A 25,726-nucleotide genomic window follows, 5' to 3' on the forward strand; every position below is an offset into this window, starting at 1 on the left:
CTTGTGATATGTTTGCAGACAGTGTATCAGTGAAGGAATTGCTTTCTGGGTCAATTGGAGAATCTCCCAGAGTTTCACCCATAACAGCATGGAATAGGGGTTTGCTGTGATTCACACTGATATTTTGTCTATATCTAGCAAAAGATCAATCCGTTAAAAGAAAAAGACTTGAAGTAACAGAATTTGTGAATACACCCATCAGTTAAGACATCAGTTTCCAAATATTTGGGAGAGATGGGAATAAACACAGAAAGGACTGGGCCTGAATTGGCTGGCACTGTCCTGTTAGGAGCCAGCTCTGACAACACGTTGTGTCATAATGTTGTTCACTGCTTTGGCAAGACTTGGTACATTACAGGGAAAATAATATTGCCACACTGTCTCGCCAGTGACCCACATGTTGAGTGTCTTGTGAGGGGTGTGAACTGTACAGTATTTAGAATTTTAAGAGCAGAGATTGTTCAATATCGCCTTACATTTTTATTGTCATAAAATTCACATCAATTGCTTATTAAATGGAAAACTTTAAATCTCTCGCTTATGAAATATCAGAAAGCTTATTTGGGCAAAGTTTTCTTTTCGTGTCTATTCCTGGTTGAATCTCTAATCACATTATCTGAAGAAAACTTTGGAATTCAAATATGTATCCATAGTTTAAACATGGTATCAGCATACTACTGAAATGTTGTATTTCTAAGGTAATTATTCTACTGGTTTGTGAAGCCCAAAATGATACTGACTGCTATCCAAATTCTGTAAAATTAAATAGTTGAGAGAATAAAGACGGGTTTGATGTGGTTTCAATTTTATGTATCAGAGCTTGCTCTCTTTTTTTTCTTTTTTTTGAGACAGAATTTCGCTCTTGTTACTCAGGCTGGAGTGCAACGGCATGATCTCGGCTCACTGAAACCCCCGCCTCCTGGGTTCAGGCAATTCTCCTGCCTCAGCCTCCTGAGTAGCAGGGATTACAGGCACATGCCACCATGCCCAGCTAATTTTTTGCATTTTTTAGTAGAGATGGGGTTTCACCATGTTGACCAGGATGGTCTCGATCTCTTGACCTCGTGATCCACCCACCTTGGCCTCCCAAAGTGCTGGGATTACAAGCTTGAGCCACCGCACCCGGCGGCTTGTTCTCTTAAAAACTTCAGCTTATCCATCAATTGCAACTGCAGCAATGTTGCAGAAGCTGATGTCTGAACATCAACTGATGTTTAAATGATAAGTGCTATGTCATAATGAAAAAATGGAGTTCGCTGTGAGAAGAAAAACACACTACCAGAAAAAAATAGACTTACGCTGTTAGGTTGGCGAGGAATTGTGGTCAGTTTTGTAATCAGGAAAAAAGCTGGCTTCTTGCTCAAGGCCTTTGCCCTTTTTGGCAAGGAGAAACACTAGCTGTGCCAAATTGCTGATATGGGAGCAGGTCTTGTCACATGAATGGCCTAGCAGAATTGCAGTGACACTGCAGACTTTCAAAGATGCCCCTACACAGGGCAATTAGTACATTAGAAGGCAATAATTCTCTGAATTATACTTAACCTGATATTACCTGAGTAAAATAAATATATATCTGGTTAATCTACGTTGAGTAACTATTCATTCTTCAAGGGGACTAGTAAAAGTGTCCCTGTCAATCATGGTGCAAGAGCTTGATGGGGAAACGCTCACCAGGTCTGAACAGTACAGAATGAAGTGGAGAGTTGGGCAACTGTGCCGTTAAGCCCCAAAACATCTTTATTAAGGCAATCCAAGTTAAAGCAAAACTTGGGTTTGCTAATTTGTCTAAATGACTGCAGTGATTACAGTCGTGTAAAATTCGTTTTCTTTATATTCAGTTGGATTCTCAATAAAGGATGTTTTCCTTCACTCTTCATGCTTGGAAATTTACTTATACTACACAGTACTCTAGACACAATGGCATAATACTTAAGGATATGACAGAATCAAAGATTCTTGGTTGAACTTACAATAGATTGATATTCTTTTATTTCTGTAGAGATGGGGTCTTGCCATGTTGCCCAGGCTGGTCTTGAACTCCTGTGCTGAAGTGATCCTCCCGCCTCTGCCTCTCAAAGTATTGAGACTACAGGTGTCAGCCACTGTACCCAGCCAAAATTAATTATTCAAGTCAAGAACCCTGTCCTTCTTTTAAATAAAGTAGAACAAAAACTGAAGTCCCAATCTACCTCTGGATAACCCTAGTCAATGTCCCAAGACGCGTTTGAGTCTGGAAAGCAAACTTCAACCCTGTTTCCCATGAAGCAGCAGTATGTACCCATTCCTGCCCTCAGATTCCAAAGTCTCCTCAACTTTTTAAAAGTGGAGAAGTTTATTAAAATGTTCTTAAGATTGTGCTGGATGGTCAGAATGAGAAAACTGGCAAAATGATCCCACTTCAGGGTAAGAGAAACTCTAAAGCGTTTAACACTCTGTTAAAGTGAGAAAACTAGGTCTCCAAATGACAAGTCAACTCTCCAGGTTTTGGGTCGTGACAGAGCTGGGCCTAGGATCTAAGGATCAAACCTTTAAAGCTCAGGTCAGTTTATGGCCCTCGCCAGTTTCTACTCTTAGAAGTGTCTAAATTACCTCTTTTATGAGCAAGCATAGGCAAAGAATAAAAGAAATAAAAATAAAAAATAAATCGCCTCTTTTAATATATCAGCACCACAGGAATAGAAGTATTAGGCAACTTGGGGAAAAATGTATTTACTCTTTTAAGGAATATCAGTGAATAACTGTCGTATTCATTTTCCAATACCAACGGCTATAGTAGGGAGTGTGGTGGGGTGTCTCTCAATTCCCCCCTTCCTCTTGTGGCCATGTTCCTTCAATTACGATGTTCACATTCATGCCACATCTCTATCTGGGAATCTTCTTCCTTGTTCCTGAGGCCAACAGCATTACCTGGTTTTCAAGTCCTATACCAGTCTCTGTTACTCTTTGGCAACACCATTCAACTTATAAGTCTACTGGGTAGTGAGACCTTCTAAGCCTCTAACAGTTCCCATACTGTGTTTTAGCTTCTGAAACATAAGATTACATATTTTTAACAGTTTATTATTCCACAGCATCAGAATCTGATAACACCTACTCCTATAGGACCCACCACATCCTGTCATTCCTTCTTCCCCCAGACTATGTTTTACTTGAAAGCAAAAACCTGTCTTAACTCATTGTATTTTGTGCATTCGTTTGTTCAAAAAATATTCATTGCTGATGTAATATGCAGCAAGCCTCAAGCTAGGTGCTAGGGATACAATGATGAACAAGATGGATGTGTCAAAAAAACAGTCAATAAGCAAAAACTACAATTTTAATAAACACAGAGCCTGCCAAGTAGCAGGCTCAGTAAATGTTGTTTATACTCTTGGCAGCATATACAAACCAAGCAACACACAAAGCATCCCTACATTAGTAACAAAACAGTTACACAATATGGATGATTTCATCATATTTTATGTTAATCATAGTCACACTGCAGTGCTAGGTCACTTAAGAAATAACTTGCTCATATGGACATTTAAATGGATGAAAATAAAGATGGATGAGCCAGTCTCATTTGTATACTATTATGTATCTGTTTTGTCTTTAGATAACTGAAGAGACTTACTTTTACATTTATCCATCCCACCATTCATCAAATACCTACTAAGCACCAGGTATTGATCTGGGTTTAGGCGGTAAATAATAAGCCAAGGTTTCTATTCTCAATGAGTTCACATGTAACTATATCAAAATTATCCAAATACACCTAAACAAGTGATCTTTTCATTTGCTTAATCTTGAAGGTCAACTGGCATGCACTGATATGAGAAATAATATATTTGTTTAAATAGTATCATTACTATCAGTGGACAGTATGTGATCATCAGAAAATTTCTAAGACATGCATGTGACTATCCCTATCTTCAAAGCCTTAAGATTCCCCCAGTGTCCTGCCCTTTATAATATTGACTGGAAGGATATTATAATAAGATACATAAAAGAAGACACCAGTGATTTACATGATAAGATCTTAGAACTTAAGACCTTGCTAAGACTGCTTTGCACACCAATGGATTGTCAGCACTTTGCATGTCAATGCAGCACCCTATTGCTATTCATCCGATGGACTGTCCCCTTGCAGGAGAGTCCTTCTTAATGTTACAGAGTGAGAAGGAGTGGTAAAAGACAACTTTCCATCCCAGTTACAGTACAATAATGGGGAGGAAGAGGGTTGGTTAAAGCAACCCTCTAAGCAGTTTTCTGCTGTCCCTTTTTTCCAGTTAGAGATTTGTGGATGTGAGGGATCACACCACCCCCAGCTATGGTAGCCTTGATAAAAGAATCCAACTCTTCATCACCAACCATGACAGAATAAATAATGGGGATATGTGGAATTTTTAACAACAGGTAAATGGAAAAGCATAGACAATAACATGATAAAAGAAACATTTGTATATTCTTAGACTTGAAGTTTGATAGATGTACCTTTTCATGTGGTGACAGTTGCGTGTTGATTGGCTAGGTTTCTCCCATGTGTTTTATATAAAAATGGAATTGATAAACCATTTTTTACAAAATAAAAAAAACACCACTTTCCTTATGTACCACGTACTTCTTCTGTTGAGGGATGTAGGGCTCTGTGGAGATGGCTCTGTGCCATCTCTCCTTGGACTTTGGAGACAAACGGGTATGGAAGTAACTTTGAGTACAACACCACATCCTCAGCAGGAGAAAGAATGGGGATAATAAGGAATGATTCTATAATGAGGAGGGTAAAAGTTAACTCTACCCCAGTTCATGAAAAAACTGACAGTTTGATATTAGAGAAAGCTACTCTTCAACATCTAGTCTTCAATATTACTTTATAGAACCTGTCTTTGGCTAAAAGAATCTGAATATTGCTCAACCAAAAAAAACTCTCCACACTTTGGTACTTTTAACAGAAGGCAATTTGACCAATAAAAACTGTGAATCATTCAATAACAAAAAGTAAGAAAAGGTCTAAAAATCTATGGTTAATAAAATCATGGCATTGTACCTGTATCAAGTTATTTTTAGCATTACTTGGTATTGGAATGACTTACATAAAATATTCCCATGATATAGAATATTAAATATTTTTGGGCTGCATTATTGAAAGCCCATGAAAACTGCTGGGTTTTTTGTTTTTGTTTTTCTTTTTTTGCTATAAATTTGAAATTTATTCTGTAGAATAAATTTGGATTTAAAAAATTGTTTACATTGCTATTTCTTTCGTGTGAAATAAGCTATGTTAGTACTGGTATAAAATTGTATGCACAATATTTTTTTCTTTTGCTCTAACCTCATTTAACAACTTGTTCATTTAATGCTGTAAGTGCTAGTAACACTTATGCTAGCTTTTAAAAGGTTAAGAGTTTAGATCTCATTGTATCCCTAGAACCTAGCACAGTGTCCCTAGTTGGCATTAAAACACACATACTGTTTTTGTTGATGCTAGAGTGATGAAAGAACAGCACTTCCATATCACATGTATCATTCAAGAAGGAGTTTAGAGACCTAGCAAACTGATAACATCATTCATTTTCTTTTTGTTCCAACAAGATGTAAATTTCTGGATGATGCTCCAATGGAAGCCTGGTAATTGCCAACAACCAGAATGACCACCCAAGCTCACTTCTCCCCCTACCCAAAAGAATGGCTGCCTTTTCCTGGTGCAATTAAGATTGGCTTGGAACCTTATTTTCAAGTGGTGGTTGCATCAGGTCAGGATTTCTTCATAGTCACAGGGGAGAGAGAACATGGGAGAAATGTTGGGCCAATGGGACATGGCTTTGAGAACAAATAATCCTGTATCCTGGACGTTAAGTTTCAACCATCACAGCAAGCTGGATATTACCATAAAAGCAGACAAAGAAAGGTCAATGTTCAATGCATCTGTGGCACTTTTTGAAAAATTTTTAAATTAAAAAAAATTTGACAGGGGTCTTGCCATGTTGCCCAGGCTAGTCTCCAACTCCTGGGCTTAAGTGATCCCCCTGCCTCAGCCTCCAGAGCAGCTAGGACTTCAGATGCTCACCACCATGTTCAGCTGTGTCAGTTTTTGGGTTTTTTTTTTGAGACAGAGTCTTACTCTGTCCCCCAGGCTAGAGTGCAGTGGTGCAAATCTAGGCTCACTACAATCTACATGCACCTCCCAGGTTCAAGAAATTCTCCTGCCTTAGCCTCCTGTGTGTCATTTTTTTGAAATACAAATCCTTTCTTCCTTAACACAAAACTCTAATTTTGTTCAGATTTTCAAAAATAATATATTTTACAGGCATGATTATATTAAACAACTATATTATTTTGATTTAAAGAAAAATAATGCTGCCAGATGCAATGGCTCACACCTATAATCCCAGCACTTTGGGAGGCTGAGGCAGGAGGATCCCTTGAGACCAGAAGTTTGAGACCAGCCTGGGCAACAGAGTGAGACCCTGTCTCTATAAAAATTTAAATAATTAGCCAGGCATGTGGCATGTGCCTGTAGTCTCAGCCACTTGAGAGGCTGGGGCAGGAGAATTGCTGAGCCCAGGAGATCGAGGCTGCAATGAGTTGTAATAGCATCACTACACTCCAGCCTGGGAACAGAGTGAGACCTTGCCTTAAAAAAAAAAAAAAAAAAAAAAAAAAAAAAAAAAAAGAAGCCAATAACTCCAGCAGATGTGTATGTGGTATCAAAAAAAGGTCTTCTTAACTCGGAAGCAGTAGAAAAGAACACTGACATTGGAGCCAGAAAGCCTAGGTTTTAGGTTCTCAGACACAAACTTACTGTGTCAATTCTTTGAGTCCACATTTCTCATCTCTAGAATCAGAAGAAGGCCTTTCCACAAAACAGAATAATCCTTAAGGTCCTTTTGGGTTCTAATTTTGAGATATTGATAATGTGACTGTAATTCATTTATTTAAAATTTAATGGAAATTATTCATATTGTATACTTACTCATGTTCTAATCCTGAGTTACTATTTCCTTTTCATACCTGACTCATACCTAGGTAACAGTATAAAAGGCACTTTCATCTGAAAAATAATGTCTGATAGTAAATTAAAAGTCTCAAAAGAAAAAAAAAAAACCTGAAAACTTCCTTTTCCACCCCCCACTTCAAAAGTTAACTTACCTCTAATACCTGAAAAAGAGCCTAACCTGTCTAACCACTTTCTAGGGATCAACTAAACACTTTTCAAATTACTGTAACTTTGAACCAAAGACATCCCACTTAAACTATGTTAACTTGTTGTTGCATGTAATATCTGAAATTCTCTAGTAAGCTGTTTCTAGTATAGTAAAATACCATGAGATCTATTATCAACTGACACATTTTCATGTTGTGGGAAACCTACACCTCTAAAACATGTATCTTTTTCAGTTTTCAGATTTTATCAATGAATTTTCTAAGATCAGTTATAGGAAGATTTATTGGGCAGCATATCCTGTCACTGGTGAAGCACACTGGGAATTCACAAAGATTCTACAATCTACAGCAAGTGTAGAGCCGCGGAGCTGACTCAGGTTCAGCTGGTGGAACTGACCAGTTCTGTGACTGTACTAGAGGAAATTTACAGACTGCTGAAATCGCGGGCTCATGAAACTTAACATCAGGAAGATTAGCACATTCCAACTCTTAATTTTTCATGTAAGGAAAATGAGTTCCAGAAAAAAGAAATTATTTGCCCGAAGTATGACTCAGATAAATTAGCGGCAGAGTTTGAGCTAGAAATCAGGTTTCTTAATTCCAAGTCCAAAGCTCCAAACGGTGCTCTATCTCATCAAAATAATGCAGTAAGACATTCAAATAAATTATTCAGGTCAATGATCCTTAATGCCTACAGTCATGGTGGAAGTTCTCAGCATGAAAGCATTTTTCTATGATGAATCACTTAATGTGGAAGAATTACCTATGAAAATGTAATCGTTTACCACAGAGTTCAGATATGGTGCACTCTACAAAGTAATACTCAATAATGAGTTGGTAATTAAAATTTGATAATATTTGAACATCAGTTCATAGAGCCATTTTGCTGACAAATGTTCTCTTGCCTCATTCATAGATTCTTCATGAGTCATCCCAGCATTCTGGGTTTTTTTTTTTTTTTTTTGGTATGAAGTTTTTGTTTCTATTGACAAAGTTCCTTGCTCTTATGAAAATGATAATATTAATAATTGAAAATTTCTACTTTGAGGTAATACAAAAAAAAACAACAACCACCTTTTATTTCATTTGAAACTCACAACAATGCTGGGAAGCAAAACAAGAAAATAATAGCAACTACTGAATAGAGTTTGAATGTGGAACCAGGTAACAGTTTTTGGTGGTAAAGCTTTGAGTAATTTGTCTTTATTCAAAATGAATAAAGAGCCAAATAGACCTGGGTTTGCATTCAACCCCGTCATGCCTCTGTTTTCTTATCTTTTTGGAGTTGTGAGAATTAGAGATGATTTAAATAAATCAGTATCTGGAACAGAGTAGACTCTCAAAATTATATTATGAATTCTTATAATCAAATGTTTAAATCTTATACATGACAATTTAATAAAATAAGAGCAGTCATCAAGCAACACTCTTATCACTCTTATGTTAAAAGGAGCTACATAAAAATGTTTCAGGAAGAAATGGTATACAGAATATGGAATCTTCAAAAACAAGCACAAATTTTTAAAGTTCACTTAGCAGAAGTAGACATATTTTCTTTATGATAGCAAATAGAGATTTGACTGAAAATAAAATATAACTGTGAAATCAGTACATCATAAACTTAATTTTGATGGCAATTAAACCACAGACAACACAGAGTACATTTTATGTTTATTTTCCAGTAAGATTAATCATTCTACTAATAGTAGATTGGTTCAGTCTAAAAGTTTGTCTCTAACAATCTTTTTTAGACACATTATAAATTCCATCCCAATCTAGAACTTTACATTTGAACTTATACATCTTAAAGCAGCATTAATAAAAGTAAGAAGACTTGAAAAAATATAAACTAGCTTTAAGTAAGATTCAGATTCCACATTTATTGACTGCCTACTCTGTCAGGGGCTGTGCTGTTTTAAAATATAAAACTTTGTCTGGGCTTTACAAAAATTCTGTGACATTGGCAAGGAACAATGGTTCACACCTGTAATCCCAGAAGTTTGGGAGGCTGAGGTGAGTGGATCACCTGAGGTCAGGAGTTTGAAACCAGCCTGGCCAACACGGCGAAACCCCATCTCTACTAAAAATACAAAAATGATCTGGGTGTGGTGGCATGTGCCTGTAATTCCCCCTACTCAGGAGGCTGAGGCATAGGAAGTGCTTGAACTTGGGAGGCGGAGGCTGTAGTGAGCTGAGTTCACTCCACTGCACTCCAGCCTGGGTGACAGCAAGATTCTGTCTTAAAAAAAAAAAAAATTCTGTGAGATTGATTGGTAGCCCCATTTCACAAAAAGGAAACAAACTCAGAAAGAATGAGGTTGATGTTATGATTAGATAATGGACTGCTAAATACCAAGCAATACAGTTAAGTATCAAATAACTAGTGATAGAACAACGCATTTAAAGACTGACCCTCAATTCTCAAGCCATTTTTCTACTTTTAGTAAAGAGGAATAAGACCAGTAGGTGGCTTGAGAGAAGTATAAAGAATCACGACTGATAACTGGAGTACTTTCTGTTGAGCTATGTATTCTGCCTCTACAGTACTCACCACTGACTTGAGACACTCAACCCTGTGAAGTCATTTATTATCATCATTTTACAGATAAAGAAATTGAGTTTTGAGGTCATGTAGCTAATAAGAGGCAGATAAAGGATTTAAACCAGATGCAATGGAGCACGGAAGACGTTCAGAGATGAACAGACCCCTTCTGAGAGGGAAGACAGATCGAAAGAATCTGAAAACCATTCAGCAAAGACAGGAAATTTGAGATGAGCCCCGAAAGACAGAGAAGCTTTGGATGGTAGGAGCAAGGAGAGGGAACAGAGTGAACAAAGGCAAGACTGAACCAAGAGAGAAGAGTGAGAATAAATTAGAGGAATGATAATCCACAGTATTGGGCACCTATGGGACATGTTGGGATAGAAATCTCCAAGGGCTACTGGGCAATGAATTTAGATTAACACAGGGAAGCTAAAAACAACAAACATATCTTCGACCTACTATTTAAGGCTGGCAGAGTTTTGTGTACACATCATTAAATAATACTGTATGTGTGTGGGATAGGATACAAGAAATCTCTCTAGTAAAGATACTGAGTTTCAAATGAAGTACAATACAGTTTACCTATGTTAAATCTTTGTACTTGAAACCTTGGTGGTTTTGAAAGATACTAGAGTGTTTTCTAGTCTTTACATCTTCTTTCCTCAAAGGAAACATTTTTATTTTCCTTGAAGGAAAGAATACACTACTGCTTTTCTATCTGAAAAGGTAGGGTTTTTTGTTTTTGTTTTAAACACCTTTCATTATTATAGAACCAATCCACATTCATTGTTGAAAATTAGAAAATACAGACTGGTAAAAACAAAATCATGATAATCAACGTTGAAATCCTTTTTTTTTTTTTTTTTTTTTTTTGAGATGGAGTTTCGCTTTTGTTACCCAGGCTGGAGTGCAATGGCGTGATCTGGGCTCACCGCAACCTCCGCCTCCTGGGTTCAGGCAATTCTTCTGCCTCAGCCACCTGAGTAGCTGGGATTACAGGCACGCGCCACCATGCCCAGCTGATTTTTTTGTATTTTTAGTAGAGACGGGGTTTCACCATGTTGACCAGGATGGTCTCGATCTCTCGACCTCGTGATCCACCCGCCTCAGCCTCCCAAAGTGCTGGGATTACAGGCTTGAGCCACCACGCCCGGCCCCCCTTTTTTTTTTTTTTTGGAGACACAGCCTTACTCTGTCACCCAGGAGGAAGTGCAATGATGCTATCTCGGCTCACTGCAACCTCCACCACCCAGGTTCAAGTGATTCTCCTGTCTCAGCCTCCTAAGTAGCTGGGATTACAGGTGCAAACCGGCTAATTTTTTGTATTTTAGTAGAGACAGGGTTTCACCATGTTGCCCAGGCTGGTCTCAAACTCCTGAGCTCAGACAATCCACCCTCCATAGCCTCCCAAAGTGCTAGGATTACAGGTGTGAGCCACCACAACTGGCTCAAAGAACTCTTAACATTTATGTATCTGGGTCTTTTCCTGGGCATATGTATGATCATATGTATATATAGATACATAAGCATGTATACATACTCATATATAGAGAGAGCATGTATATTTTTTAATCAAAATGAGATATGGTACTTCCTGTTAGTAACCTGCTTTTTAAAGTCAATAATCTCCACCTTTTCATTTAATTACATTTTCATTTCAAACAATATCCAGTCCATATTCACATTTCCTCATTGGCTTGTTCAAACCCTAATCTAATCCAGGATGATGAAACACATTTGGTTGTACATTCCTAAGCCTTTTAAAATCTAGTAGGATTACCCTTCCCCTTAATTTTAAGGAGATTAATTGAAGAGGTCAGGCCAGTTATCAGGTAGAATGTCTCAACTTCTGAATTTGGCTGTTTTCTTGTTGTATCATTTAGCTTGATCCTCTATCCCCAGTGTTTCTATAAACGGAATACTATATTCAAGGATTTCTGGATTCAAGTTAAAGATTTTAGGTTTGAATATACCACAGGGATGTGTACTTCCTATTCCAACACATCCAAAGGCATAATATATGACTGACCATCAGCCATGCTAAAATCCATCACTAAGTTAGAATGATGATATGTCTCATCTCTCCATTGTACAGTTACTTTTTTCTCCTTCAGACAGTAGTCAGTGTGCTGTTACTTTGGCATTATAAGAATGTTCGGTTTCATTAATCACTCACCTAAAGGTGTTAACAAACTTTATCATCTCTTCCTGAATCAATATTTTGAGTTTATGAAACGAAGTTTTTCTAATTCTACCACTCTTTTCACATTTGTTAGTAGACATTTTTTTTTCTTTTTTTGAGACAGCATCTTGCTCTGTTGCCCAGGCTGGAGTGCAGTGGTGCAATCACAGCTCACCGCAACCTCTGTCTCCCAGGCTCCAGTGATCCTCCCACCTCAGTCTCCTGAGTAGCTGAGACCACAGGCACAGGCCACCATGCCCAACTAATTTTTGTATGTTTCTGTAGAGATGAGGTTTCGCCATGTTGCCCAAGCTGGTGTCAAATTTCTGGGATGAAATGATCTGTCCACCTCGGCATCCCAAAGTGCTGGGATTACAGGTATGAGCCACTGTACCCAGCTAGCAGGCATTTTTCTGTAAGAAAGCTTTCCTTCAACAACTAAAGCCATGTTATTAACCTGTAATATAGTTCTTACAGGAAAGGAAGACTGCCTGTTTATTTGTTCTCTTTTATTAAAAAAGTATATATCTTCAACACCAGACTTTCTTAGGCACATTTCTTTCCTCTGTTCATTGAACGTTCACATCATAAAACATTTACATATCTAAGTTTCTCTTTTTTCAACTGTTTTTAGGTAATTTTATTTCAACTTCACTTTTCTCCATTTTCCTTGGCCCTATGGACAGTTACAAATGGGAAACCCACCCCATGGTTCTTCAAATGTCTAATCCTTTTTATTGCATATACAAAACCACTAACCAACCCCTAATAATATAACTCATGCTTTGGTTTTACCAGACTATTTCCACTAACAGAGATTTTCAGTGTTTAGCAGGTAGTTATTCCTAAATTACAGGTTCTTCCAAAGTTATGTTGTATATTTGCATAGCTTTAGGAAAAGAGTCCAAGATTCCTGACAGGTTTGTGGACTAATAAACCACATTCCAACCATCTAGTTTCTTCTTTATACTCTCAGAGTGCTTTTCTTCATATACCTCTAGGAAGATGTTACGTTTTTATTTTTAAAAGCATGAGCTCTATTTTAATAAACTTTTCAGTTGCAATATTTAGAAAAATTTTATTGAAACACAAAGGGAAGGAGGGGATGATGAAAACTTGAACAAGAAATAACTTTTACAACTCTAAAGTAAGCACCTCTCTCCCCGCCATAAGAATAAAAATAAAATTGAGACTTAACTCAGTCCTCCCTCTAATTATGTTTTTGTTATCTATTGCACACAGTCAGATGAATAGCTCAAAATGCCTACAGTAACTCTGGGCAAGTTGACAAGTATCCTACACATTGAAATGAGAAGAGGGAAGGAGGCCAGATTGCTTAATTGTTACTTGGGACTTTGAGGAGGTAGACAAGCCAAAATCCGTAGGGGGATCCAAAGAGCACAACTCCTTCCTTAGGCAGCAGGAGAAAACAATGGGCCAGCTTCTCACTCTGTGTAATCGCATAGGATGATTCCATTGTATAGCCCATTGTTTCTTCCATGTACTGCCTGAAGGGGAAGTATATTGTTATCTATGTGAGCGCTTCCATAAGGGAGTTACATAGGATGAGAAGACAGCCTCTGGGAGATTAATGAATGATGGGCATTCAGTCTCATATGGAACTTTCAGATAAACGCTTTGAGAACTGTTTACCTGAAAGACCTATGCAGTAAGGTCAGGAAGAATTAGTGAGACAAGCAATATGCTACATATGCCACGCTGAATAAAGGGGCTTTGTAAGAGTATTTGAGGAGGGGAATCGCTAGGAGGTTGAGATTCACAGATAACAGAAATGTGAGGATGGGACTGTAATGTGTGCCAGAAATCTTAGAGAACATTTAATCTAACACCCTCTTTATTTAGAGATGGGAAAACTGAGGCACAAAGTGGTTAAGTGACTTGCCCAAGGCCTTGCCTAAGTAGAGTCAGTGACAAAGTCAAAGCTAGCATGCACGATACTGCAGTTATTGGATCCATTCTTTGGTTCCACTAAAAGTATTTTTTCAACTGTCTTCTGACCTTGGAAGGGTCAAGGGAGAAAATCTCTAATACCTAAATATTTTTAGGAGTTCTAGAACTCTTTATAAAAAGGCTTTAAAACAGCATTATTGGTGTATATTTTACATAGCATAAAGTTCACCATTTCGAATGTGCAATTCAATGAATTTTAGAAAATTTACCAAGTTTTGCAACCATCAACATAAATCAGTTTCAGAATATTTTCATCACCTAGTAAGATCTGTCAAGCTGATTTACAATCAAATGCCAATTCCTAGCCCCAATTCCAGACAACTATTAATCTATTGTATTTTTCTGCCTCTACAGATTTGCTGCTTTTACCAGACATTTCAAATAAACAGAATCATATAATATATGGTCCCATATATCTGGTTTTTTTTCACTTAGCATAATGTTTTTGAGGTTCTGAGGTTGAGTTTGGAGGTTCAGGTTGTGGCATGTGTCTGCGGTTCATGCCTGTTTATTTTATTTTTTTTGAGACAGAGTCTCATTTTGTCACCCAGGCTGGAGTGCAGTAGTGTGATCTAGGCTCACTGCAAACTCTGCCTCTCGGGTTCAAGCAATTCTCCTGCCTCAGCCTCCCAAGTAGCTGGGATTACAGGCGCCCGCATCATGCCCGGCTAACATTTTTTTTTTTTTTTCCAGAAGAGATGGAGTTTCACAATGTTGGCCAGGTTGGTCTTGAACTCCTGACCTTAGGTGATCCACCCTCCTTGGCCTCCCGAAGTGCTGGGATTGTAGGCATGAGCCACCATGCCAGGCCCATGCCTGTTTATTGCTGAATTGCCTAGCTTAGGCTGTGTATTGATATAGCACATTTTGTCTATCCATTCAGTTGATGGACATTTATTTAGATTGTCTCTGATTTTTAAGGAAAACTTTTTAATTATGTTTTCAATTTAATCTTCATTTTAATGACATAAAATGTATAAGAATTCGTATTTTAGATTATCTGGATGATTTATAACTGAATACAGACAAGCAGTTTCAGTGCCACAGTTTCTATCTGTGATTTCATTGATGCCCAATATTACAACTTTAGTTGCCTAAGGTTAGCGAAAAAAGAACAAAGGTAAACTTTTAATATGTAAATGATTCATCTAAGTTAACTGAATTTCAAACTAGATCTGTAGAAAGGAATGTTTCACAGAAGAGTTGAAAAAGAAAAAAGTCTTGGAAAAATCTAATCAGATATGGCATTAAGCAGAAAAAGGTGTTGAATCTCCAAAAGTCTGTGCTGTGGCAGTCATTTCCATATTTGTGCCTTTAATGTTAAGGGTTTCGCCACTTATTTTACATTTTATTTTGGTTGTAGAGATATACAAGAGCTATAAACATAGTTTATAACTTGTTTTACATATATTTAAGTCAGATTTAATAAAAATTATGTGAACACTGAGAATCATAAGAAATTTTTTCCTTGAAGTCTGTGCTGTACTCAAGCAATTGTAAGATATATATAGTAATAAAATAACTGAAACAATGTAAAGCCTTTCTAGCCCTGTCATCATAAAAATAAAGATAAAAGAGGAGACACAACTTGTGCAAAAATCGTACAACCAGTTAGTGACAGCTGGACCTAAAACACAGCTCATCAGTGTCATGGTTACAAAATTTATACAAGTTGTATGTTGTTAGTCTCATTGAGCGTTTAGTCATTTTATAAACAAGACATTTATTAAAATTGAGACATGAAACAGATTCATTTTCTAAGTCATGTTTTCCTACCTATGTCTGAATAACGACTGCATTACAAACCTTTAGTTTAGGACCTAAGATCTGGTATTTACAGAGTTGGCAGAGGGAAGTGAAATGTTTTAGCTAACTTTAAGACTGAAGAGGCAGAAGGATATACATTTGTCCTTCCATATTCGTGAATGAAGGATTGGTCCCAGGACCCCTGTGGATACAAAAATCTAAGATACTCAAGTCCCTAATCTAAAATAGTGTGGTATTTGAACATAACCTATGCACATTCTCCCATATACTTTAAATTATCTCTAGATTACTTATAATAACCAATATAATGTAATGCTATGTAAATAGTTGTTTATACTAAATTTTAAATTTTTTATTTTTAATTATATTGCTATTTTTATTTACTTTTTAAAAAATATTTTTGATCCATAGTTAGTTGAATCCATGGATGTGGAACCCATGGATAGGGAGGGCCAACTGCAAATGGAAAAAACAGAAGAACCAGGCTCGACTTTCAGCTCCACCACTAACTCAGTTTATGAATTCAGTCAAGTTGCAACAGCTCTGCTCTTAAGTCCTCATTTTTTCAAGTGGAGATAGGAAAAGGAGAGTAGATTAGATAGCTGGCTTCTAAGATTTTCTTTGAGCTCTACGTTTGATGAATTTTAACGGTTAAAAGGAATCTTCTATTATAAACTCTTGTCTCTATTCAGAATCAGCCTAACCTTTGCAAAGGTTAACAATATTATTGCTATACTCTGCCCACACACCCACCTGTCCTCCCACATTTTTTTCGCTATTTCCTAACACATAAGTTCTACTCAGAACAATGTACTTACTCACTCCTATGTGCCTACAGTATATAGTAAGTGCTCAAGAAATACTGAATAGATACATTAATGTAGAAATGAATGTATATATTCTCATTTTCTGCCATCCACTAGGACTTGTTTCTGGCTTCCTGTTCTTACTTATGCTATAATACAATTAGATGTTTTTATTGGTTGACACAAAGTAAATGCTCTTTGAATGCCAATTCATCAGTTCTTAGCCCTAGTAACTAATCATATATGGAATCAATACCACATAATTCAGACCTAGTATGTTTCACATGTATTTATTTCTCCAAGTATAGTATTAAGTCCTTTGAAGACATGAAAGAGTATGCCTTTTACTTCATTTACAATTCTTAGCACAGCATTAGGTGTTCAAGACTTGACTGAGTGATTGATTGCTAAACTGCAGACAGATAAACTACCGTATTTTTAAAGGCCTTCAGGAGAGTACCCTATTCAAACTTATTCACAAGAAGCTCAGTCCCCTTGCTTTAGTTTCAGAAGAGGTTGTAAGAAAGATGGTTATGACTCTTTGCATAATGTCTTTATAAAAACCTAAAAACCTTTATTTACAATATTCTTCTTCCTTACCTTCTTTTCCCAGCTAAATAATCAGTTGTTTATAACTAGTTCCTGAGACCTGATTCATTTCTCAGTGCTTAAACAAAATAAAGGCACTTAACTACCAAGTATTAAAAAATAATAGCTATCAAATCTGGAGGACTCTAAAGGAGAATTTATCCACAGCAAGTCTTCTAGAGTAGATAAAATTAAATTTCAAAGTAAATTATTAAGGTAATCAGCAGGGATGTTCAGCTAATCTTTTTCAAAGAAGAACAAAGTTATCATGAATAAAGTAAATGTTTCCATTTTTCTAAAGAACTATTATCTTCCATCTTTTTTTTTTTTCTCTGAAGTGTTTCTAGTAGATGTCAGCATCACTAGTCCTTAGAGTATCAAGAGGTGAAAACTCATAACATGGAAAACCTCAGACAGGAAGCTTAACGTTAGTGTTGCATAAAAGATACCACAAACTCCTGACCTGGTTATCCTCCTCCTCCCCACAACTCCCCGAGAGCAACCAGCATTAATCTGGTATCTTGTGATGTTCAGAATGTGTTCACAAACCAATTTCCAGCTCGACTTTCATCATATTACGGAGAATTCAGATCAGTTGCTTTTTGGTTCCAGCACTGTCTCAACCATAGTATAATTTGCCCTTTAATATATTTTCATCATTCCCACTTCTTACCCTTCCTGATTAATGTATCTGAGATAAAGAGATTAAATTAAGATGGGCATATACCTCCTTACCCAAACTGGGACACTTTTAAGAGTGAAAGAGGACACTATTAAAAAGTCACACTGGGACAACCAGCAAAAACCAGGACTGTCACAGGCAAACCAAGACATACCATCACTTTAAGATTAAGCAAGGTAAGGAAATTTAGAGAGGACAGAGGTGTCATGATGACTTGGGTGCTGGCAACTAGAAACTAGGTTAACGCTGCCATCGTTGTTTTGTTTTGTTTTTCCCATGTGGCCTTCCAGTCCTAATGATTAGCTCATTGATCTAGGAATCATATTAATACTTTCATTGGAAATCTATAATTAGAATGCAGTGAGGTGAATTTTCTTTGCTTTTCTTCTTTTTTTACCTTTGAAGGTTCACACAGGGCAGTTGTTTTGTAAAGCAGGGTGGGAATTGCAAAGTTTTTGCCCTAGGCTCTCTTGCATTAAGAATTGTTGCATCTGGCCACTTTTCAAGCAACCAGATGTGAAGTAAGTAATGCAGTTTAGATAACAAATCTCATTTTCATACCTTTCAACATAAATAACAATAGTCAATTTGCATATTTCAAGGCTTCCAAGAAGTGAGAGACATTCACCACACAGGAACCACAGTCTAGAAAACTGCTAGAGAAAAGAAGTGTCTTATTAAAAATATTTTTAAATGGGTAAAACTGATTATTTCAATGAAGGCAGTAAAATAAAGCTTGATTTGATGACTACAAGTAACCAAAGCATCACAGTAGCAAAACATAGAATAATTCAATTCAGTAAATTCTGAACACTTTGGAAGTCTGAACCATAATCCTTAGCTACTGAAATGATTATATTCTGGAATTACTATCAACTCTGACAAGTCTGTAAACACCACCTAAGGCAACACATGCTTTAATGGTACCAGTGCTCACATATTATTGCAGAGTATACAGAGCTCTAACATAGACTAAAAAAACTCGATAGTGAATTCTTAACAACGTACTGTTTCTACCAATCTGAAACTGCAAGTAAATGCATTAAACTATCTTAAAAGAAAACTAACAGTAATTTCTATTACTCCCAATTTTGCCATCTTGATCTATTATGATAGGTCTTGTGACTCATCACAGTAGGCCAGTCTAAAGACAGTTCATGCCATTTAAATATCCAGTTCATGCCATTTAAATATCCATAGTCATCAGCAAAACTAAGTATGGTAATAAACAAAATAAAGAATAAAAAAATTCAGAAATAAACTTAGAGCAAATGCAGATGTTAAAATGTAATGATCTAGGTGGTAGGATAACAGAGATAAAAATGTATTACGTCAATAGCTGAAGTACATGTTGGTACCTAAAGTGTCTACTGGAACAGTGCAGGACAGTGTGGCTTTGACCACAAAGTATAAAATAATCAGTAACATTTGTATAGTTTTTTAGAGTTCACAGAGCACTTTTACATATATTATTTATTTCATCTTGAGAAGTAGAAATTATTATCGCTTCTCGGACTTTTGGCTAAAATCAAGTGAGAAGTAGGAATTATTCCCATTTTGTTGAATACTGAGGAGTTTCACAGAACTGAAGTAACTTGGCCCAGATCATTCAACCAGGGAGTAAAATCTAAACTTAAAAAAATTAACCCAAGTCAGCCGGGCACAGTGGCTCTCAAGGCTGTAATCCCAGCACTTTGGGAGGCTGAGGAGGGTGGATCACTTGAGGTCAGGAGTTTGACACCAGCCTGGACAACACGGCAAAACCCCATCTCTACTAAAAATACAAAAATTAGCTGAGCATGGTGGTAGGCACCTGTAATTCTGGCTACTTGGGAGGTTGAGGCATGAAAATTGCTTGAATCCGGAAGGCAGAGGTTGCAGTGAGCTGTGATCACAACACTGCAGCCTAGGTGACAGAGCAAGACTCTGTCTCAAAAAAAAGAAAGAAAAAAGAAAATTTAACCCAAATTAACAAACATTTATTGAGTGAATTGGGTCAAAAACCTCTGCTATTTAAGAGACACTGTGAAAAATATTATACAAAGAAGTATGAGCCTGTTCTTCAGGAACTTGTAATCTTGGAGAAAGAAGCTGCAAAGAGGTGAAAAGTTAAGTAATGATATATGATTGGAATTAAGAATTGTAGCCAATAATAGAAGAGCTGTCACAAGGTAGCACCTGGTTAAATGCCAGATAAATGTAAAAAGGCCGAAGCTTCACAGGGACTCAGAAAAACCCACCAAAATGGGATGGTTAGGAAAAATGGCTTACTGGAAGAAAGGGACCTGTATAGCGGGCAGGATTCGGATTCTAAGAGTATGGCCTTTTGAAAGGCAGTGACCATGCAGCGAGGTTGTTTCCTATCTGTGTCTCTCAACAGAACCTCAGTCACTAATGTCATATGAATAAAGACTGTTGTCTGACTAACCGATGAAATGACTGACAACTAAATGAACGAGCACACAGAGAGGAGGTGCAGAGCCTTCTAGGCGAGTTGGGGGGTATGAGCATGATGTGGAAGTATGAATGTGAACCTATTACCATGCTTTACCACAGCTCAGAACGTGGCTTAGCCAAGGTTCCACAGCAAGAGGGCACAGCAGGCACTGGAATATAGGTCTCCTGACTCCCAGAGAGATACAGAGATGGAAGAAGAAAGAATATTGGCTTTAAAATTACATATACCCAAGCTAGAAGCCCTGCATCACCATGTGCCAGTGGTGTGACTTTGGGCAAACTATTTAACCTCTTTCTGTTTCCTCAGTTGTAAAAGAGGATTATTGTGATGATTATAAGAAATAATATTAAACAGAATAATGTAGAGCACTTAGAAGTGCTTGGCATACAGTAAACTGAAACACTAGCTTCCTTCTCCCCATATACACTTTAAAGGGTGTTTTTGTTTGTTTTTACAGGCCCACTGTAGTATTGCTACCACTGGAAAGATTCCCTATGCAGCTGGCTCATGACTTAATTTACTCAAATCTAATTTAGACATAACTTTTCAGATTTTTTTATTTTTAGAGAGGATTTCACTCTGTCACCCAGGCTAGAGTGCAATGGTATGAACATGGCTCACTGCAGCCTTGACCTCCCGGGCTCAAGTGATCCTCCCTCAGCCTCCCAAGTAGATGAAACTACAAGTATGCATTCTACCATGCCCAGCCAATTTTGAAAAATTTTTGTAGAGACAGGGGGTCTCACTGTATTTCCCAGGCTAGTCTTGAACTCCTGGGCTCAAATGATCCTCTTGCCTTGGTTTCCCAAATTGCTGGGACCACAGGCGTGAGCCACCGTGCCCAGCCTTCAGATGATTCTTTACTGTATACATGTCTACTCGCAAATGGTAGTAGAATAATTTTGACATCACTGCCCTATATATGGAGTCAGTGATCAGTAATCAAAGAGCATATTCGGATGACATTAATATTTTGAGGAATGTACTGATATACCTAGGCCTCTGGGTGGAATTACATAAAAATCTACTTATTAAACAAAAACAAATGCTATATAACTGTGATTAACTATTAAAAACCCTTAAGACACTGAAAGTTGTTCCTCTACCTTTAGAACAAATGGGTAAATGCTAAGGAGAAAAAGGCAGTTAGAAACTTATTTATTTTTAAAAGCACCTTCCAGAGTATTTCCTGGGATAATCTTCAACATCTTCTGTATCTATGGTGTAATGTTATTTGCTATTCAAAAATAAAACTAAGATACTAAAAGTTCTTGAATTATCAATTCAGGGCTATCTAAATTCAATTTAAATTTTATTTCACCCTACAATATCTACCAAGACAGAAAAATGGCTTAAAATGTTGAGGAAAGATTTCACACAGGCAGAAATGAAGAGTTTTTGGTTGACTAGGTTAAGCAGAAATTTAAATTTAGTTTTGCCAAGAACAATGTATGCATTGTACATTCCAGTTCCTCATCATTTCACATGACTAGATTCTGGCAAAGGAATTGGAAAAAATGCTTAATTGGACAATCATTAATATATAACTATCTCAGCACATATAGTTTCAAATACTATGGATATGTTAAGACCAAATTTATATCTCTGCCTCAGCCCTCTAGTCTGAACCTCGACACTACATAGAAACATCTATTTGTTAACTCCATTGAAATATCTCATAGGCAACTAAAACTCAACTGGTTAAAAACTGCATTGATCCTCTATTCCCTAAAACTGGTCCTCCTTCAATGAGCCCTATCTCAGTAAATGCCCCACCAACCTCCCAGCTGATCACTGCCAAAAAATAAGGAGTCATAATTTACAGCCCAGATAACCCCAACAAACCAATCACCATGTCCTTTTGATTCTACTTATTAAATGTTTACATTCAGCCACATGTCTTAATCTTTTCCACTTACCAACTGGAATCCAAAGACACTTTCTCTCACATGCACCTTTCTGTAGCCTCCTACCTGGCGTCCTGTCTGCCAGCCTCTCCTCTCCAACCAACTCTGCATACTGCAGCCAGCATGATGCAAATCAGGTTATGTCACTCCCCTATTTAAACTCTATTTTGACTTTTGATTGTCTTAAACCCTGAATAATCTATTTCTTGCTTCTCTCTGAAGCCTTACTGGATTCCTTGTCTCCATTTAAATCAGTGAGTATACTCAGCTGTTTCCCATATGAGAGCCTTCACATCTTACTTCCTCCATCTGTAACATCGTTCTTCTTGCAACCCTCTTAAGGTAACTCCAATTCACTCTGCAACTGTTAGCAAAAAAACCACCTCCCCAAACTCTCACACTAGCTTAACTCATCCTAGGCAACTGCTCTCATTCTACACAACTCATACTGCCATTTCTTTTCCTCACAGCACTCATCACTTTAGTTAATACTTCTTCATTTTCTGCTTTCCTCACTACCTGCACACTTAATGAAGACAGAATCATTGCAGGATCTTCACACTAACACAACACTGAGTAAAGTTTCGGAAGACAAGTTTTAGTGTTCGTTTTAACTTGCTGTGTTATCTTGGGCAAGTCACTTCTATCTTACTAACGTAAGAAACCAAAGTCTTACTCCAGGAAAATGTCCTTGAATTGTGAAATCTGGGTTTTACAATGACCTTTTAGATTATTGTTGATACAATAACAGAGTATTTTAAAATTCTAAAACTCTCAGAGCCCAAGAATATATTTGTGGATCTCTAGGAATCTGTGGATCTCAGTTTTGGAAAGAGATGGTCTCTTCAAGGTCTAAAATTTCTCATCATTCTGAGAAAGGGGATTTTATTTTCTGGAATGTTTCACAGTGAATCATACCCTAAATGAGGGCTTGTTAAAATGAGATATGGAAGGGAATACAGGGAATTCCACAGCATCAATGCATCCAGAACAATTCTTTCAGTTGAAGAGAGACAGATTCTCAAGTGATTTTAGCAACAGCACAAAAAGCATTTGACCTTAATTCAATGTATGTGGCAATAGAAGGCTGCAGCATTACCTTCGGTAGCAAAAGGCAAAAGCAATCCAAGTATCCATCAATCCAAGTATTCATTTATCTGTGCTCAAATAAAATCATCTTTTTGACTTTGTGGAGAAATATGGGAGAAAATCAATTTCAAAGTGAGAAAACAACAGAAATCCAATTTAAAAATGAGCAAAAGTCTCAATAGACATTTCTCCAAAGAACACATATAAATGACCAACAAGCACATGACAAGATGCTTGACATCAGTAGTCATTAGTAAAATGCAAATCGAACCCACAATGAGATAACACCTCATACCTAATAGGATGGCTATGATATATATATTTTTTAAAAGGTGTAGAGTTGTAGAGACATTAGAACCCATATATATTGCTTGTGGAAATGCAGAATGGTGTGGTAGCTGTGAAAAGCAGTTTGGCATTGCTTAAAGAGCAAAACAGAATTACCATATGAAACAGCATTTCACTCCTGGGTATATACGCAAAAGAACTGAAAGCAGGGACTAAAACAGATACTTGAACACCAATATTTACTGCAGCATTACCCTCAGTAGCAAAAGGCAAAAGCAATCCAAGTATCCAACAATCCAAGTATTCATTTCTCCATCAATGAATGGAGAAACACAATGTGGTATATCCATGCAATGGAACATTACTCAGCCATAAAAAGGAATGGTATTCTGATACATGCTACAACACAAATGCACGTTGAAGACACTGCACTGAATGAAAGAAGCCATATAAAAAAAGATAAATGAGTCCACTTATATGAAATAATTGGAATACGCAAATCCAGAGACAAAGTAGAACAGAGGTAACCATGGCTGTGGAGTGGGTGATGTGAAATTGTTGTTTAATGGATATAAAGCTTCTGTTTTGGGTGATGAAAAAGCTTTGGAAATAGACAGGGTGACAGTTGTATAACACTGTGAATGTAATCAATGCCACTAAGCTGTACACTTAAGATGGTTAAAATGGTAAATTTTACCTTAAATATGTTTTACCACAGTTAAAAAAATGAGAGAATGGGCAAATTGTTTCTACCGGTTGGACATCTAAAACCGCTAACCTGTTAAAGATCTAAGAGAGATATAAAATACACAACATGGTTTTCATAGGAAAATTTGTTCTATAATCAAGGATGTCAAGAATTAGCAGTAATAAGTATACAACGAATCATCTAGTCTACCTGCTGTTTTTAGAATTATAGCGGTCCCACAACAGGTTTATAGTTATCAAGCAGTACAAACTTTAATTCTACAGCTCATGTTAATTATTAATCCTCCTTAGTCATGAATGCTTAGTCTCAAAGATAATTGATCAACAGTTGAACTACAACTCAAAAGAGAAATTCTGATTTCCTATTATCCTTCTTATCCCCCTCTAGTGAAGACGACAATGAGTGATTAAGTGACATCAGAATCAAGGAGAGAAAAGTAAGAGCACTGTTACTCTACACAGTAGGTTCTAAGATCAGAACTTAATACTACTTATACCCGTTTTACCTTTCCAGCACACATATTTTGTAAGGCAAACAGAGCTTTTCAAATGCCATGTAGATACTAAAGAAGTATTCTTATTTGTTCAGTTTGCTTGCTTTGTTTGTGTAACAAAGGACACTCATAAGTTTCACCTTGATGAGTGACGCTGATAGAGGCCAAGTGCCATTCTTGGCTGAAAAATGCTGGGATTTTTAACACCTCTTTTGTAATGTGAATTTATTTTCTGAAGAACTTTCCTGAACCTAAGTCAACTGTCCTACGGAACAATTGTCACTATTATTCCTTGCTCCTGGAGGACAGATTCTCTACCTCTTCAGACTGTGGGTCTGAAGCCTTCCTCCACAGTGCCAAAAAAGCATCTGTGCCAGCTGCCTCGGTAGTTCTCTGCTGTGGTCTTCATTCTCTTTTGGTTTGGGCTTCTCATTCTCTTCAAAAAACCTGCCAACTAGACTATGTCTCTTGTTTTTCTCAGGGTGCTTGGAATCAAACCGCTAAGTGGAAAAAGCCGACTACTCATAATAAAGATTCTGTTCTTTAGGCTTCTCTTTACTGGACTTCTTATTAAATGCCCAGAGGCCATGAGCTCAAATTATCTCAATATAAAGAAAACGCTTGTTGGTGACCTCATTTGCCAAGGTTCTACTTAGACTGCTAATTTACAGATGGTTTGAAAACTCTTAAGTCCAGAAGATTGGAACCCGAGTGGCGACGCTGCCTGCGGTGAGGCAAACGAAACAGCTAAAATAAAACTAGCAGCAGAATAAAGGGGAAGAAGCAAACTGGGTCAAAACATCCAGTCTCCTTCTCTTTTACTGCCTGACTCTTCACTCTACCTCTTGTATTTTAAATTACAAGATGATCTCTTTCAAGGTAACTCCCAAGTATGTCATAGTAAATTAGTCATTCTTTTAAAATAACCCATGATAATGCAGATTTTGAAAAAAATAAACAAATAGATAAAATTGTTAAAACTGAACAAACCTTTAAAGGAGAAAATTTTTTAAATCAAAACCTTCCTTCAATTTCAGTCTCACCGGATGGCTATGTCACTATCTAGAATCAAAACCCAGGACATCTATACAGCCTCCA

At 37.1% G+C, this 25,726-nt stretch overlaps 1 protein-coding gene across 8 annotated transcripts in view; it reads right to left on the reverse strand.

Moving 5' to 3' along the window:
• The window catches only part of PPARG (peroxisome proliferator activated receptor gamma), a 198,799-nt gene that overhangs the window by 80,818 nt on the left and 92,255 nt on the right, over window positions 1-25,726 (reverse strand). The window contains exon 1 of one of the 8 annotated variants that reach the window (XM_003927049.3): window positions 1-25,726. This exon is cut by the window's right edge and continues 12,417 nt beyond it. The exons of the other annotated variants lie outside the window; for them this stretch is intronic. Within the exon in view, the coding sequence (XP_003927098.3) occupies window positions 1-82 (82 nt within the window). The 5' untranslated portion in view covers window positions 83-25,726. 8 annotated transcript variants of the gene reach the window in all.

This window comes from Saimiri boliviensis, chromosome 8, assembly GCF_048565385.1.
Source record: "Saimiri boliviensis isolate mSaiBol1 chromosome 8, mSaiBol1.pri, whole genome shotgun sequence".
Lineage (NCBI taxonomy): Eukaryota > Metazoa > Chordata > Mammalia > Primates > Cebidae > Saimiri > Saimiri boliviensis.